Raw genomic sequence first — 16,895 nt, forward strand, 5'->3', positions numbered from 1 at the left:
GCATTATGGTAACCGCTTGTCCCAATAAAACAATAAAAAAAAAAAAAAAGAAAGGCCCAAAAAGCTGAGAAGAGATGCTGAGACAGATCCACAGAGGGTTGGCAAAAGTAAGACTTTGGCACACACATGTCCAATGCTGTATAGCATAAATATGTTCAATGCAGCATTATAAATAGAAGCCAAAAATTGAGGGCTGACCTGTAGCCTAGGGGCTCCCATTCAGGGAGCTGGATCTCACATGGCTGACCCTTTTGGAGTACCAGAGAGAGTGGCTTGAAAAACATAACAGGAACATGTCTATTCGGACAGGATGGAGAAATGGAGGAGAAAGGATCGCAGCTTGACCACACCCTATTAGCAGGTGCTTTCTCAGTGTCTCTCTGTCTCTTTCTGGCCAGCACACAAGCCCACAAGCCCTCTGGCAAGTACCAATATATAAATATATATAAATTGGTGTGTGTATATATATACACACACACACACACACACATATATATACGGCATAATGCAAAGGTTCACCAGGTGTGGGTTAAACATTTTGGGTGTATCCACACAATAGGATATTATGCAACTACTTAAAAAAAAAAATGAGACCTATATCTGCTTGAAGATCACCAAGACACCTAAAAGTGAAAAAAAAAAAAAAGCAAAAATACCAATTGTCTAACTTGTCTACAGTGGGCTCCCATCTGTATTAAAAGGAGGTGATTTATACACACCCATGAATATGTGGCACGTGCACAAGGTATTTTTGGAAGCCTACAGAAGATACATACGAAACCAATGATGGTAGCCTCGGGAAGGAGGTTGGGAGGATAAGGGTCACTTAATTTTGTTGCATGTTCCTTTGAACTTTACATTTTTGAAAGAAAAATTTGCGTGTATTTATTTTGCAAAAAATAACCAGTAAATCAGAAAGTTTTAATAATGAAGTACCTTACACATGCCCTTCAAGATGAAGGCCCTGAGGAAGCCTCAGAATCCTCATGGCTTGACCCTTGAAGTGGGTAGGCTGTTCTTAAAGAATCCAATTGCTCTCCTGTGCAAGGCTGAGGCAGCCAGCGGAACACAATAGTCTCTCCTTCTCCTCCAGCAACATATGCTTTGAGCTCTCAGACCTTACATCCTCTACCATTTCTGAAGATGTGGCTGAAAAACCACATGCCCCAAAGCTCAGAAGGAAAAGGCGAAATCATAAAGGGGATCTCTGGGATGTGATCCAGTTTATAAAAGCTTAAAATAGTATCCGGGAGGTTCCTGAGCCAGTAATGGTTTAAGAGGCCTTCCTCCAGGGCTTGTCAGCCAGAGGGCCTGCTATGTAGAAGTTCAGAGACGCAGCCTCTATCAAGATTGCCAAAGCTTTCAGGAAGGCAGTGCGAACACCTCACCTTGTGAAAACAAGAAGCCATTGCACACCCATGTAATCTCTCCCACATCTGCCAGCTTAGCCTACATAGTCGCCAGCCCTGTTCCAAGCCAGCCTAACGTGCCAGGACCAGTTTGGGCAGTGATCAGAAAACAGCAGGCTCCCAGAGACAAACACACATGCACCTCTAGCTCACCAGCCCTTTGCAGGACTCTGTCCCACGATGGTACCATCCTTTACTTTTTTCTTCTTCTTCTTCTTCTTCTTCTTCTTCTTCTTCTTCTTCTTCTTCTTCTTCTTCTTCTTCTTCTTCTTCTTAATTTGCCATAGGGCACATGTGTCACTGAAGAGACACAGAGAGGGAACCAGCAGTTAGCATAATGGCTACGTCGCTGGACTCCTATGTAGTCGACCGTGGTTCACGTCCCGGACCCGGTGGCTTAAAACTCACGCCGGGTGCGTGTGCGTGTGTGCCCAAGATCCCGAGAGGAGAATGGAGGAGAAGGGATTGCGGCGTGACCATCCCCGCTGGGGGTTGATTTCTCGCTTTCTGTCTCTATGTCTCTCTCTGTCTGTCTGGCGAGTGCATGTGCACTATAGCAAAAACCTCTCAAAAAAAAAAAAAAAGAGACAGAAAGTAAGAAAGCACTCCCTGGAGGGACAGCCACACCGTTCCTTCTCTCTGAGTCTCTTCTAGGGATTTTGAGCATGCATACACATGTTCCCGGCATTTTCCAAACTGCCAGTTCCAGGACTTGAACCATGAAGTTAGTCATGTGGGATCCAGCCATCTTAACCCTCACACCAACCCTTCACTTCCTTGACGTTTGCTAAGCCCAAGGTACAGTAGGGGACCTCAGAAGTCGATCTAAACTAAGCTGCTCTTGCACAACTTCTCATTTGACAAATGAAAGAACTGAGGCTAAGAGGTTAGAGGCATTTTTCCAAGCATAGAGTGTCAGAGTTGATTCTAGATCCCAGGGGTTGTCCTGTCCCAAAGCTATCTTTTGTCATCTGGCTCCTCTCTGAAGACATGGTCCCTGTATACATGACAGAGACATATGAAAAAGAGTGACAGGACAAAGCCTCCCTGCCAAGAACCTAAGGGTGGTTTCCTTCTTGCTTACTTGATTGTTTGCGTCTTCCATGGGAGAGGAAGACAGAGACAGACAAAAGAGAAAGAAACAGAAAGAGGCACCGCCAATAGGATTATTTTGCCATAATCCTAGTCCCAGTCTCAGCTAGCCCAGACCATGGGCACACATGTGTGCCCAGCATGCACTGCTAGACATCAGGATGCCAACCCAGGGCCTCCCATGTGGCCCTAGCATCACAAAGCATTGCATTACTGCTAGGACATCGTGGCAAGCCCCAACAGGTAGTTTTATCACTGGTGTATGAGTCCAGTGGAAGGACCAGCCATAGGGACTTAACGGGAGAGAAGGTGTCAGGCAGGGGATAATGGAGCAGACGGCAGGGAGAAGGCTGGCCCTGGAAGCGAGAGTAGGTTGATGGGCCTGGGAAAAGGGCACGTGTAGTAGATGGTCTGTGTGGCTGCAAGAGTGGCTTCTGAAGGAAATCTGGGGGGGTCGAGGAAGCCACAGGCATCCTTAGGAGGCATCCTTCCTGCACGTGGGAGCTGGGATGGAAGGCTCTGGAGCTCTGCTTTAGAAAGATCAGGCGGTTGGGGTGTAAAACAACTTTCTCAAATATAAGGAGAGCCCAAATAGAGTCCAGTAAAGAAAGGCTGATGAAGTGCGAGGGCTCGGACTAAGGAATTGGCAGTGAGTTTGGAAAGGAAAGAAGTTATACCATTGAAGAACAGATAACTGACAGGATGCTGAGAAAGTCAGTGAGAGAATGAAGTAATTAGTTAACAAAATAGCTAAACAAACAAAATTTCTTCAAAAAGTTGTTTCAGATGGGTCTTTATTATTATTATTATTATTAGGTTTTTGCTATAGGGCATATGCGCTCGCCAGAAAGAGAGAGAAACAGAGAGACAGAAAGTGAGAAATTACCCCCTCGAAGGGATGACCATGCTGCAATCCCTCTTCCTCCATTCTTTTCTTGGGTACTTGGGCACGCACGCACACGCACCTGGCATGAGTTTAAGCCACCAGGTCTGAGACTTGAATTGAGATCGACTACATGGGAGTCCAGTGACATAGCCATTATGCCAACTGCTGGTCCCCAGATGGGTCTTTATTAAAAGCAGATCTGACAAGGATATCACTCTGCCTGAAACCTTTCAATAGTTGTACCAAAACCCAGACCCCTTAACATTCTTCAAAAGGTTTGTGATTGTTATTATGTGAACCTGTCCCATTTCCAACACCGCACTTTTCCAGTCATAAGAAATTACAAGTATGGGGCAGACTGCTGGCATGGTAGTTAAAGCGGTTGGATTCCACATGTCAAACAGCATGGTTTGAGCCCCAGACCAGGCAGCTTTGGGGACACCCCAGGTGCTTGTGTGCATACCCAAAATCCTAAGAGGAGATTGGAAGAGAGGGAATTGTGGCATGGCCATCTCCCTTGTGAAGTGCTTTCTCGCTTTCCCTCCTCCTCTCTCTCCCTAGGAAGCACACACACCATATAGCAAAACTAAAAAAATTAAAACAGAAGTTATGGGCCAATAGGTGGGGCCAGCAGATGGTGTAGTGATTACTTCACTGGACTCACACATGGCCAACCACGGTTCAAGTCCCAGACTCAGTGGCTTGAAAATCACGCCAGGTGCGTGTGTATGCCTGCCCAAGATCCTGAGAAGAGAAGGGAATGTGGTATGGCGATCTTCCGGGGGTGGGGAGTGTCTCACTTTTCTTCTTACTGTTTCTGTCTCTCTTTCCAGTGAGCACATGTCCCCTAAGGCAAAAAACCTCTTTAAAAAAAAAAAAAAAAAAAAAAAAAGAGAAGAAACCAGTAGGTTCCAGAACATAACAGCTCTTCCTGCCTATCATCTCCCTCTGCCAAACACTGCACATTTTGTAGGACTCGGCTCCAGTGTCACGTCATCACCGTGTGTTCGATTCTAAGGTCTTTGTTCCCTAGACAGAGGCAAACGCAGCTGTTCCTTTGCACCTACCCCTGCCTCTGGCCTAAAGAAAAAGCAGGTGGAACCACTTGATCCATGCTGGAAATAGTTTGGTTGAAGGTGAAGCGAGGAAGTGAATCATTGTCATCCGGGGCTGAGAGAGGAGTCCCTGGCTCCTGTCTCTGCCTCTCTGACAATATTAATTACCTCACAAAGTCAGGGGCCTGCAGGATCCCATATGAGGCCAAGCAGGCAGCACAATTTGGGAGGCATCTAGGAACCCTCGGGAAGTGACTCGTTAAGTTCTTACACAGCAACATGAGCCTCTTCCTCCTCTCTCCACTCAGGAGAAGACACAGCTACCCTTGGAAAGGCTCCTGACAGCCTGGTCCACTCCTGAGGAACCCGAGCCTCTGATCATCAATGAAGTCCTTCATCAAGTGGTCCCAGTCTTCAGACATCCCCAACACCCCAACTTCCCAGAAGGGAGACAAGGGGTCCAAGGTCATGAGGAAGACACGGTGTCTAATGTCTCAGATCCATCACCTCCAGGAGCCCTCATGGCTGAGACACGAAAACTAGTGAATCTGTACAAGGTGCTGGGGAGCAGGAGCCCCGACTCCAAGCCAGCGCACCCAGCGCATCCAGTGACGGTCCTCGCAGTGGACTACCTGCCCACCTACGAGGGCTATCTCCCCTCCAACAGAGATGACCTCCCTTCACGTGAGGCTTCTCTCACTGACCCCCCGGAAGAACTGGAGCCTCAGCACATCGCTTTCTCTGTTTTCCCCTCCAGCTCTCTTCACCCGCTCACCTTCTCCTGTGGTGAGAAACTGACTTTGGATCGGCTAAAGATGGGGTGTGACTCGCTCATGCTCTGAATGTTAAGGCTCCAAGCCTGGCAAGTCCATGTGCCCCCTGCCAGCACAGCATACCCCTTCTCTTCAGCCCCTACTTTGGGGGCCATGTCACTGGGTGCTACCATCAGGTCTGGCAGGACTGAGAAGGTGGGCATGCCAGCTCTGGGTATGTCTTGGGGATTGAGAGTTGGCCTTCATCCAGATCCCTCATCTGAAGAGGATGTCCTCCATGAGGTGCACCTAGAGACTCCAACTTAGGTTTCTGGTAACTTCCTTGGCTATATTGGCTGGGAAATGAAAACCTGTACTAATAATGGCAAAGTCCAGAGGACCGTTCCTGCAACAGCTCTTGATAAAGCACCTGCCATTAGCTCTAGATTAGTGCTGTCCTGTAGAACATCCTGAGAGATGATGGGAACGTTCTCTGCTCTGTCCTGCACAGTAGCCACTAGTCACATTGGCCCTCCCAAAGGCATTCCCTTTTCACTCCCTGAGGAGACCTCAGCTAATCCTCAGACAGCTCAGATTGAGCCTGGAAGACAATTCTCAGGAATTGATTCCACAGCATCAATTCAGAACATAATTCGTGTTTTGCTCCTTTAAAGCTTGCCTCTGGCTGTGGCTGCCTCTGTTCTTTGACTACAAGCATTTCCAAGCTGATGGGGTTGAGTCTTGATCTAAACCACTAATATTGGGCGGTCTGAAAAGTCATGAGGTATTTTTTTCTATACAAAACTGCGTTATGATTTTTCTGATGCCCTCTAGTACCCCTCCCAAAAGAACAAAATGAAAAGCTCAGTAACCTCTCTTAAACCCGTCAAGGCTGGACCCTACCCCTCATCTATCACTGGAGCCAAGACAACTTCTCCACTCTCCTTTGGATTTTCATTGAAAGAAGTATTTGTTGCAAGTGTATGTGTGTGTGTATATATAAGCCACCAGATTTCAAACTAGAAATGTGTCTAAACAAACTGTATAGTTATCCTCAGCCTTTGATTGACTGGATCTCCCTCAGAGTGCTAGAAACTGAAGTGATGAATATTTGCTCTGCCTGTCTATGTTGAAACCCTGTATTCATCCTTGCTTTCTGCTACTCCAGACTTAATATGCAAGGGGACTTCAAAAAGATCATGGAAAAAATTAACATACTAGTTTATTTTGGTGCAAAAATGCTAAAATCCACACACAGCATTTTTATAACACTCATTTTCCATGAACTTTAAAACTTTTTAGAGATTTTTGCTATAGGACACATGTGTTCACCAGAGGCAGAGAGCGAGACAGAAACAGAAAGTGAGAAATCACCCCCTGGGGGGTGACCACGCCGTGATCCCTTCACCTCCATTCTCTCAGGATTTTGGCACGTACACACACGCGCGCCCAGCATGAGTTTCAAGCCTACGAGTCAAGGACTCGAACCACAGCTGGCCATGTGGGAGTCCAGAGACATAACCATTACACAATCTACTGGTCCCATTCATGAACTTTACGAAGCCCCTGCCTATGTAATTCTCTCAGGTTTCCTTTGAAAAGCATATGGTCCCTCCTTTACTTTCCTATCTACTCTTAGCTGAGGTGCAGCACCCCCATACCACAGCTCCTTGCATTTCAACATCAGCTTTCTCTCCGCACCCAGGATGGGATGCCCCTAACTGCCATGGACCATGGACCAAGACAGATGTCACCTCTTTGGAAGGAGGCTAACTTGTTGGCAGTGGGAGTTAGACTGCTTTCCTACAATACCGGATTTCTCCCTTCTTGGTCTCTGTCTGATTACTTGTCATCCATCTAGTCACTCTTCCCCTCCCTTCACCTACCCCCCACCATGTCCCCAACACCCAACTTCCCCCACACCCTTTCCTTAAAGCCTCAGGTGATACTGCAGTCCTCATTTGTCTCCTAAAGGCTGTCTTTAGGGGTGCTAAGACCTTGCCCATGCTCCCCTAGCATAATTCCCATACACCTGCTCCCTCTGCTGGGCGGCAGACACCATGCAGGAACTATGGCGATGTTTCCCCAGCATTGTGCCTGGCCTACGGTAGGCTACCAATAAAAAGGAAATTGTCACTTGCCACTGCTTTCATCTTACTCCTGTTCCAGAAGCCAGTCCACCAGTTCCTGCTTTCTTTACTGAGACAATTGAGTTTGCATTTGCTCGTCTTCACTCCCAGCCCCAATCTACCCTAGTTTTCAGTGACAGCACTGCTGTGATATTAACACGTCAGGGTGTTTAGTATTTGATCCCACCTCTGGCAGCTTGTTCTGCCAGTGTCCTTTTCAAGAATGACAGAGTATGAGCAACCTTATTCTGCCATGGCCTTGAGTAATTTCCACAATCCCCCCTTTGCCTCTTATCTCTCACCCCACAATCAAAACCCTAGATCCGATTGCTAGGTTGCCCAGAACTAGGTGGAGCACTGAACATCCACACAGATGGGCTTTTATTCCACAGTAATATTCCATCTCCTCTCCTCCCTCCACCCTATTGGGATTTTAGTTAAGGACTTATACACCTGGCATGTCTTTCAAGCTGCTGGGGCCAGGACTTGACTCACTGGGTCAGCCATGTGGGATCCAGCTCTCTTAACCACCAGACCAGGGGGCCAGCCCTGAGTTCATTGTTAATAAATTTATGGGAATCCTCACCAGTAAGTCTCAGGTAGAGACTCTCATGATGAATTGTCCCTTGAAGGGACCTTTTCTTCCCTAAAAGTCAGAAATCCTATTTCCTGGTCCTCAATCTACTTTATATGAAACAGGAAAATCAAACCCATATCTAGTTTGTCCCTTGACTGCCTTCTCTTCATCTTGTCCCAATTGTCCAGCTTCCATTAACAGCCTACAGCTGTAACTCACCAATGCCCTGAGGCCAGTGAAGATGTCAAGCTAGGCACATTCTGCTATACTCGATTCTGTGTGTTTGATTCTTGGTTTTTCTCCAGTAGGTTCTGTCCGTCACCTGATGCAGTTGTCACCTGTTTCAATATCACTGCTCAAGTCCTTCAAAGACTGTTTGCTCTTCCTAGCATGCAGGACTATAGGGCGCATGCACTCCCCATAGACACACACAGGCAGAAAGCAAGAAGTCACCCCCCAGGGGGGAAGGCCATGCCACAATCCCTTCTCCTCCATTCTACTCTCGGGATCTTGGGCATGCACGCACATGCGCCTGGCCTGAGTTTAAGCCACTAAGTCTGGAACTCAAACCACAGCTGATTACATGGGAGTCCAGTGACATAGCCATTATGCCAACTGCTGATCCCCTCTTTTTTTTAATTGCCAGAGGATGCTTGTGCTTACCAGAGAGAGAAACACCCCACTTCCCCAGTGGGGTGTGATCATGCCACAATTCTCTTCACTCCATTTCTCCATCTTATCAGGATTTCAGGCATGCAAAGGCATGATTCTGTTTTTCCAAGCTGCCAGGGCCAGGATTCAAACCCCAGTTGTTCATGTGGTATCTGGCACTTAACCACTGCACTGTGTGGCCAGTCCCACATTACCCACCTTTACGAAGAGCTGACAGATGAACCCTCCTGAGTACAGCACTTTCTCACATGAGACTAGAAAGCTCTTGATACTCCTCTAAAAAAGTATAAACAATTCAATCCACTGGCTAACTGATGGGGGGAAAGGTGGTTCTTCACCTGTCAGCCTCCACTAGAATAAATGTCTAGATTAAAACCAAAACCTTACAAAACTCACACACACAGTTAAAAATATTTGCAACATATGTCAAAAATAGCTTCCCTAATAAAGTACTCTTACAGGTCAATGTGAAAAAAGCTAACATTCAAAGAAAAATATACTCTGAGCGGGCAGCTTGCAGAATACATATTAATATCCAGTCAGCATGAAAAAAACAATTACCTGTAATAAAAAAATGAAAATTAAATACAATTTTCCACTTAGCAGATTAGCAAAGATTACAGAGAAAACTAGCCAGTATTAAGAAAACTGGTATTCACAACCAGTAATGTTAGTTGGCCCTTCCTAGAGAGAGGCTGGGCATATTTAATTCAAATGAGCAACTCCATTCATAGCCATCAGCTAATAAAACCAGTATAAATATCCCAAAGTCAACACAAGATTCCTCAACAGCATCGATTACACTGGTGGGGAGTGGTGAAGTCTTAGATGCCCTTTATTAGGGGCCTGGTTAAACGACATCCGTACACTAGAACACCGAATTTCAAGGAATCAATAGATGCCGCCATTTAAAGTCACCTCATTATTTTACTGTCATGTGCCAGGCCAGCCAGTGGTGTGGTGAAGATAGCTGGATCACATAGTCAACTCCACATTTGAAGTTCTGGACCTGGCAACTTGTAAAACATGCTGGGTGCGTACATGCCCAAAACTTGGAGAATGGAGAAGGGCTTAGGGTATGGTCATTACCCCCAGCGGGTGATTTCTGTCTCCAGCGAGCACATACAACCTATAGCAAAACTAAAAAAAGAACTGTAATATGCCATTGATTTCTATGGGTTTTTCTCCTGAATTTTAATATGCCTGAAATTCAGGTGAATCTTAACAATTGACTAAAAAAATGCAGTCTTCTAAAAAATATGTACATAACAGTATTTGACATGGAAACCGTCAGTTAAAAATGCTTGAATAGAATCATTTTTTCATAAATTAATGCAAAAAAAAAACCCCGATACACCAAAATGCTAAATGATAGCCATAGGTGGTTTTTTTTTTATTATAATATTACACTTTTAAAATCACAAATACTCATTGCTCTTGTAATTGGATAAAGTCAGTAAAATACTACCAATTTATTTTCAAAGACCTGGGACATAAGGTCTAGAGACAGACACTACTGACTACTTTTCTTTTCTTTTCTTTTTTTTTTTTTTTTAGAGATTTTTGCTACAGGGCACATGCGCTCGCCAGGGAGACAGAGACAGAAAGCAAGAAATCACCCCCCCCCAGGGCAGGGGGTCATGCCGCAATCCCTTCTCCTCCATTCTTTCGGGATTTTGGGCATGCACACACACGCACCCCGAGTTTGAGTTTTAAGCCACCGGGTCCGGGACGCGAACTGCAGTCAACTACATGGGAATCCAGCGACATAGCCATTATGCTAACTGTTGGTCCCACTACTGACTACTTTCTAAGTGACCTGTTCGTCATCCACCTTGTCTGGCACTTTCATGACCTTTACTGCTTCTGCCCAAGGTTTTTTTTCTTTTAAGGTTTTTGCCATAGGGCGAGTGCGCCTCCCAGAGAGACAAGAGGCTAGTTTTGTTGCTGTTTCGTTTTGTTTTGACAAGTGTCAAAACCATTATCAAAATGATTCAAGACTTTAATTCCATCTCTTCACCAGTGTGAAAAGGAAAGTGAGAAATCACCTTCCAGGAGGGATGGCCATGTAACAGTAACTTCTCCATTCTTCTGGGATTTGGGGTATGCACAGGCACCCCGGTGTGATTTTCAAGTCTCCAAGTCCCAGACTCAGACAATGGTTTGCCCCTTGGGAGTCCAGTGCCTTAACTACCACACCACCTGCTGGCCCCAGGGCTGAGAATGTTAAGGTCCCTACTGACACACAGGTCTTTGAAATCCAGTTCATTTGAGGAGCCAACTTTTGAAAAATTCCCATTTTAATAGGAATTGTAGGAATTGTTTATAATGACTGATGACATCTACTAGTTAGTGCTTCACTTTCAAGGGCTGTAACTCAGTTCTCACCACCACTGGTGAAGGTTGATGTCACCTGAGACTGAGAATACTAAGGCTGAGTAAGGAAGTCACACTAATACCTGATACCACCCTAGTTTCAGTTAACTTTTAACTAATCTGATTCCATTATGATTTCCTAAAATTTTACATCCATTTTGGTTCTGACTATAGTTGATTGTAACTGATTGTATAAACATCTTTGAAGTCTACTAAAATCTGAAATAAATTAAGGCCAAAAAGTTATTGTTACCAGACAACCAAAAACTGGAATTTCTACCTTTAAAGTACCAGTTCATTTTTTTGGTTGCGCAATCAACCTAAAATCACGTAAATTTAAAAGGATACCAAAACAAAACTGGCACTCCTGAATTTGCCAATTTATCTACTCAGCAAATCTAAATCCTGTAATAAATGACACAGGTAGACCACAGAACAGTTAATACCTCTCCCATTAAGTATTATAAGGAAACATAAATGCAGTAAAGCTGTACATAAAAACACCTTTGAATAGAACAAAGGGACTAGCAGTTAACATAATGGCTTTCGCTGGACTCCCATGTAGTCAAAAGCGGTTCGCATCCTGGACCCGGTGGCTTAAAACTCACGCCGGGCACATGTGCATGCGTGCCCAAGATCCCAGAGGGGAGAATGAAGAAGGGATTGCAGCATGGCCATCCTCCCTGGCGGGGTGATTTCTCACTTTGTCTGTCTGGCGAGTGCACGTGCCGAATAGCAAAAACCTCTTTAAAAAAAAAAAAAGTTCTTCCTTCTTAAAAGAAATAGCTATTAAAAAAATGAAAGCCAAAACAACAACAACAAAAAACCCTATAACCCAGTCACAGTGACATGCACTACTAAGATGTTTTTGCTCAGCAGGCTGGAACTACATAGGAAGTCCTCATAGATTCTATTTTCATTCATCCTAAAGTCAGATACTGTGGTGTGCACCTGTAACCCCAGACCCTGAAGACTGAGGCAGAACTGCAAGCCTGAGGTTGAATAAGGAAGAGAGAGATCAGTGTGAAAAGTCTGGCATGATGGCACTTACAGTCCCAGCTAGGAAGCTAAGGCAAGAGGACGACATGGTGAGACTGTCTCTAAAAAATAAGTGAAAGGCTGTGACACCAACCAACTTACCTACTGATTCTTCTAAATATAAAGGCTATTATTCTTAAGCAGAAAGGAACTACAGCCGCATTTAACTCAATTTTGTTGCTCATCAGTTGTTGAAACATACCTTTTCTTCTTACTGTGGTAACTGATTCCGTACCTTGCTAGTTTTAATTGACGTGTCAAAACCATATCAAAATGATTCAAGACTTTAATTCCATCTCTTCAATCACGTAGAACTTATGTGCTGCCATGGGGTCCCTTTAAGTCACATCAGGCTACTTTTCACATTTCATGACTTAAATGAACTCTTCCATTAAGAGATATTGACATTGCTTATTATCAGGTAAGATTCAAAACGCCTCTTCGAATTTCAGACATTTTGCCACCTATAGCTAATAGGACCCTAGAAAGGCAGAGATTCTCGCGAACTGTGTTCAGAAGCCCTGAATTTTCTCTGGAGAGCCAAGAACACTCATCTTTGGGGAATTTCCATTAGTTCAAAGCCTAAAAATGTTCAAAATTGGAAGGGGTTAGCCAGTGGCACAGTGATCAAAGTGTCTGGATTCCATATGGCCAACTATGTAGTTCAAGTCCAGGAATGGATTGCAGTGTGGTCATCCTCTGTTGGGGGATGCTCTTCGACTTTTCTTATCACTGACACACAAACACACCCTCTCGTGTCTGCCTGCATGGTAGTGCACAAGCATTCAGAAGTCCGAAAATGAGTAACAAAAAAATCTGTTCCTTTATTAAAGACAACCTGGTGACCAGCAGTTGGCATAATGGCTATGTTGCTGGACTCCCACGTAGTAGACTGTGCTTCAAGTCCCAGACCTGGTGGCTTAAATTCCCGCCAGGCACGTGTGCGTGCGTGCCCAAGATCCCAAGAGGAGAATGAATTGCGGCGTAGCCATCCTCCCTGGGGGGTGATTTCTTGCTTTCTGTCTCGCTCTGTCTTTCTGGGGAACACACGTGTCCTATAGCAAAACCAGGCAAGTTGAGACTGGTTTGTGGCACTGCCATCACCCCTGGGGATGATTTCTTGCTTCCTGTCTAGTCTCTCCTGCAAGTGCACACACCCTATAGCAAAAATCTTTTTTTAAAAAAAATCTTTTAAATAAAAATAGCAATTATATATGTCCCTGCGCATGAGTTTTGAGAATGTGTCTTCATAAGGCTTTTTTGTGTAGTCCCAATCAAGTAGCCAGGACATACCAATCTCCACCTGCTCTCAAATCTCTTAAGGTGAAAATAGGACTTAAGGTTTCATTTAGAAACAGTTCTACTTTATCACATAACAAAAGGAATAAAAGACCATTTGCTTTCTCTCCACAAGGAAGAAATCAGTTGTTTGCTAGGTCTATTCTCCACTTCTCACACACTGTAACTGATTCCTCTGCATTTCTGTAAACATTCAGTTCACCTTAGTTTACCCCTCCTCTGGTCTGTGTATGGCGGGGAAGCAAAAGCAGCTGCTGATGGCTTCTCTAAAAATGCTATCCATGTTTTTACCTATTTATTCTAGTAAATTAAAATTACTTACAAAGATAATCAAAATCAGTAAGTCATTTCTCCTACTAGATGCAACTTCAAATAAAAACTTTTCCTCTAAAAATCTAAAGTGTTTTTTTTTTGAGAGAAATTTTCGCTATAGGGCGCGTGCGCTTGCCAGACAGAGAGAGACATAGAGACAGAAAGCGAGAAATCATCCCCCAGGGGTGATGGTCACGCCGCAATCCCTTCTCCATTCTCCTCTCGGGATCATGGGCACGCACGCACATGCGCCCGGCGTGAGTTTTAAGCTACTGGGTCCGGGACGCGAACCGCGGTCGACTACGTGGGAGTCCAGCGACATAGCCATTACGCTAACTGCTGGTTCCCTAAAAATCTAAAGTTTAAAAACCCTTAGGGGTTGGCAGGTGGTGTGGTTAAGGGTGCTATACTCCCACATGGCTGACTGTGGTTCCAGTCCTGGACCTGGCGGCTTGCTTTCCCTTTCTCTCACTCTGTCCTTCTTTGGTCAAATTTAAATAAATAAATAAGTTAAATAATTCTAACAAAACAAAACAAACAAAAAAAACACCTTAGTAGCAAGACTGATGAACCTGAAAAATAACATCCACGATCTTCTGTAACTGGATAGTGCTGATTATTCTGAGCTTATTGGCAATTTTTCTCTTAATACTGTCCATGTTTCCCAGTAGTTTTCTCAAATGGTGTATTTTCACATTACACAGCATCCAAAGCAACTTCCTCTACTTCAGTCAACATGACTTCCAGTCCTAGCTTTTGGCTCAAGATACAGTCCATTGTTATTAAAAATTAGGACCAGTGGATGGCATAAGGTTACAGTGCTGGTCTCGGACGGGGTGGCTTAAACCTCATGCCAGGTACATGTTGTGTATGTGCCCAAGATCCTGGGAGGAAAGTAGAGAAGGGATTGTGGTGTGACCATCCCCCCCATTCCCTGGGTATGATTCTCCCTGTCTCTCCAGTGAGCTCCCGTGCTGTACAGCAAAAATCTCTCTCTCAAAAAAAAAAAAAAATCAACCTACTAGATTTCATTGATAGACACTGACTACATCCCACTCAATCTCCAAGGTACACTGCTCATGTGAGGAACACCAAGTATACATGCTAGGTATATTGGTTTTCTCCCATTACAGTTAATGACCAAAAGACATCCTGAGAATGGCTTTAACTAATCTAAACTTTCCACACAGATTTCAGAAGCTCTAACTTAAGAAAAATCTTAATACTAGCCCTTCATTTTACACATTTCCATACCGGTAACACATACCCCATTAGAGGAATAAAATCACTATGAGGTTAGTACAGTGTAACTAACAGTGTGATCACCTGGAACGAACCAATTATCTAAATGGATTTCTTATAGCCTGCAACGAATCAGTTGTTGGGTACCTTTCTATGTCTTCCATGCACAAGGCTTAGTTAGGGAAGTATCCATAAAAGCGTACTAGAATTGCCACGACCCTCTTGAACAGGCAACAAAATGAACATCACAAATTTAAAACACCAAAAATCTCAAAAATGTAATTTGGTGTTTTCTAACTACGCCCCATTTTTCACCTTTCCCTTCCATTTAGAAGTAAACAACTGACTCACGGTTATTCAGTAGAGAAGTAATCAAAAACACAAAAGCTAAATTCTGCTCAAATGGGTATTCTAAGCTCTGAGAAGTCATTAATTCCTGCCCCACGTCACCTATGGAGTTAAGACACACTCTTAACTATATATTCAGAATTCTCATCTCAGGGAAAGACCAGTGCATGACAATAAGAGATTTAACACCAAGAGATTTGAGAAATGTCACTAAATGTGGAACACATAAAATCATGACATTAAGATCACTTTTACAGATTTAAACTGTACTTAAGAGCTTTCAGAATATATTAATCGTAACTTCCAATTTGTCAAAACATACTAAAGGTAAACCCAAGGCACTACTAAGCAAAGTAACTGACACCAAATCTCTCAAAGCTGCCACTACTACTAAATCTGAATAAATTCTGACAATTCACCTTGTTAATGTTGATAAACTAGTTCATTCATTAGAGTCAAGGAGTTCAATTAGGTTATCATTTCATTGCTTTTTACTAGATATATCCTGCAAAGCACAGAAGTAACTGAGTTTCTGGGCTGTTAATTAGGAGATCTGGCTTGTAAGTGTTCAGACTTGCTAAATATGGATTTACTTACTAGTTAATATGATTACTAATGCTTGAGCTAGAATCTACCTTCTAAGCTTTTACTTCATAAAGAAATTCATGTACCAAAGAGCCCCAGAATTTGCTGTATCAGTTAACTCAACATCAGGTTACATGCCTATTAACACGTCTGCATATGTGCTTATCTAAAGTCTACATTAGTTGAGTACTAGTTGCCTCAATTTCTCAAGTTTTTTCAAAATCTTTTAATAACTGTTGGTTCTTTCCACATGCTAGTGTTCTCTTCAAGTTGTATTTTTAAAATCTGACAAACTATAATAGAGTTTGTATGCAACTTCCTATAACTTTATTTTAGCAAATAATTTCTAACAATTAGAAAAACATTGCAATACATATTCTTTCTCTAAGTTCAAAAGAAAAATAAGTCCCAAATGAGGCCAGTAGATAGCATAATGGTTATGTTGCTGGACTCCTACATAGTCAACTGCGTTCAAGTCCTGGACCCAGTGGCTTAAAACTCACGCTAGGCACATGTGCCCAAAATCCGAAGAGGAGAATGGAGAAGGGATTGTGGTGCAGCCATACAGCCCCCTGGGAGGGGGGGTGTTTCTCTTTGTCACTCTGGCAAAGTGCACATGCCCCACAGCCAAAATCTTTTTTAAAAAGAAAGAAAAATAAGCCCTAAATATATTTAAAGCCCTGAAGATGATGTGTCCTGCTTCCAGTAAAAACAACAACAAAAAAAACTTTAAAAACTTGAGTAAAGGATTTAGTGTATAGTTCCAATATACATTTAAAATACTTCCTAACTCCACAGGTCTCAAAATAGTGTAACTAATAAACTAGATACCCTAATGCTTCTATGTAAGTTGCAAATATCCTTAACAATTCAGATCTGATATCATTGCCAATTAAAAGCATCATGATAAAAACTCACTAAAACACCACCCACCATTATTTTAGACATCTGTCATCCATTAGAAGGTTTTCTTTTTAGAATATCATATCCAGTGTGTCAACAGAAAGTGGCATTCAGGTGGATTAACTTTCAAGTTCAGAAAGCGATTTGTTAAAAGAAATACCAGTTGCCATGTCAGCCCTTGAAATACGTATTGTACAAATTCAAGTTCCCAATTATGACA

At 43.5% G+C, this 16,895-nt stretch overlaps 1 protein-coding gene across 3 annotated transcripts in view; it reads left to right on the forward strand.

The window, feature by feature from the left end:
- Positions 1-6,531, forward strand: part of IL12RB2 (interleukin 12 receptor subunit beta 2) — a 115,776-nt gene extending 109,245 nt beyond the window's left edge. For all 3 annotated transcript variants that reach the window (XM_006171404.3, XM_027769435.1, XM_027769434.1), the window contains exon 16: positions 4,751-6,531. In XM_006171404.3, the coding sequence (XP_006171466.1) occupies positions 4,751-5,284 (534 nt within the window). In that variant the 3' untranslated portion in view covers positions 5,285-6,531. The remainder of the gene's footprint in view (positions 1-4,750) is intronic.
- The last annotated feature ends 10,364 nt before the right edge of the window (positions 6,532-16,895 follow it).

The sequence above is a fragment of the Tupaia chinensis genome, unplaced genomic scaffold (assembly GCF_000334495.1).
Source record: "Tupaia chinensis unplaced genomic scaffold, TupChi_1.0 Scaffold149502_1, whole genome shotgun sequence".
Taxonomy (NCBI): domain Eukaryota; kingdom Metazoa; phylum Chordata; class Mammalia; order Scandentia; family Tupaiidae; genus Tupaia; species Tupaia belangeri.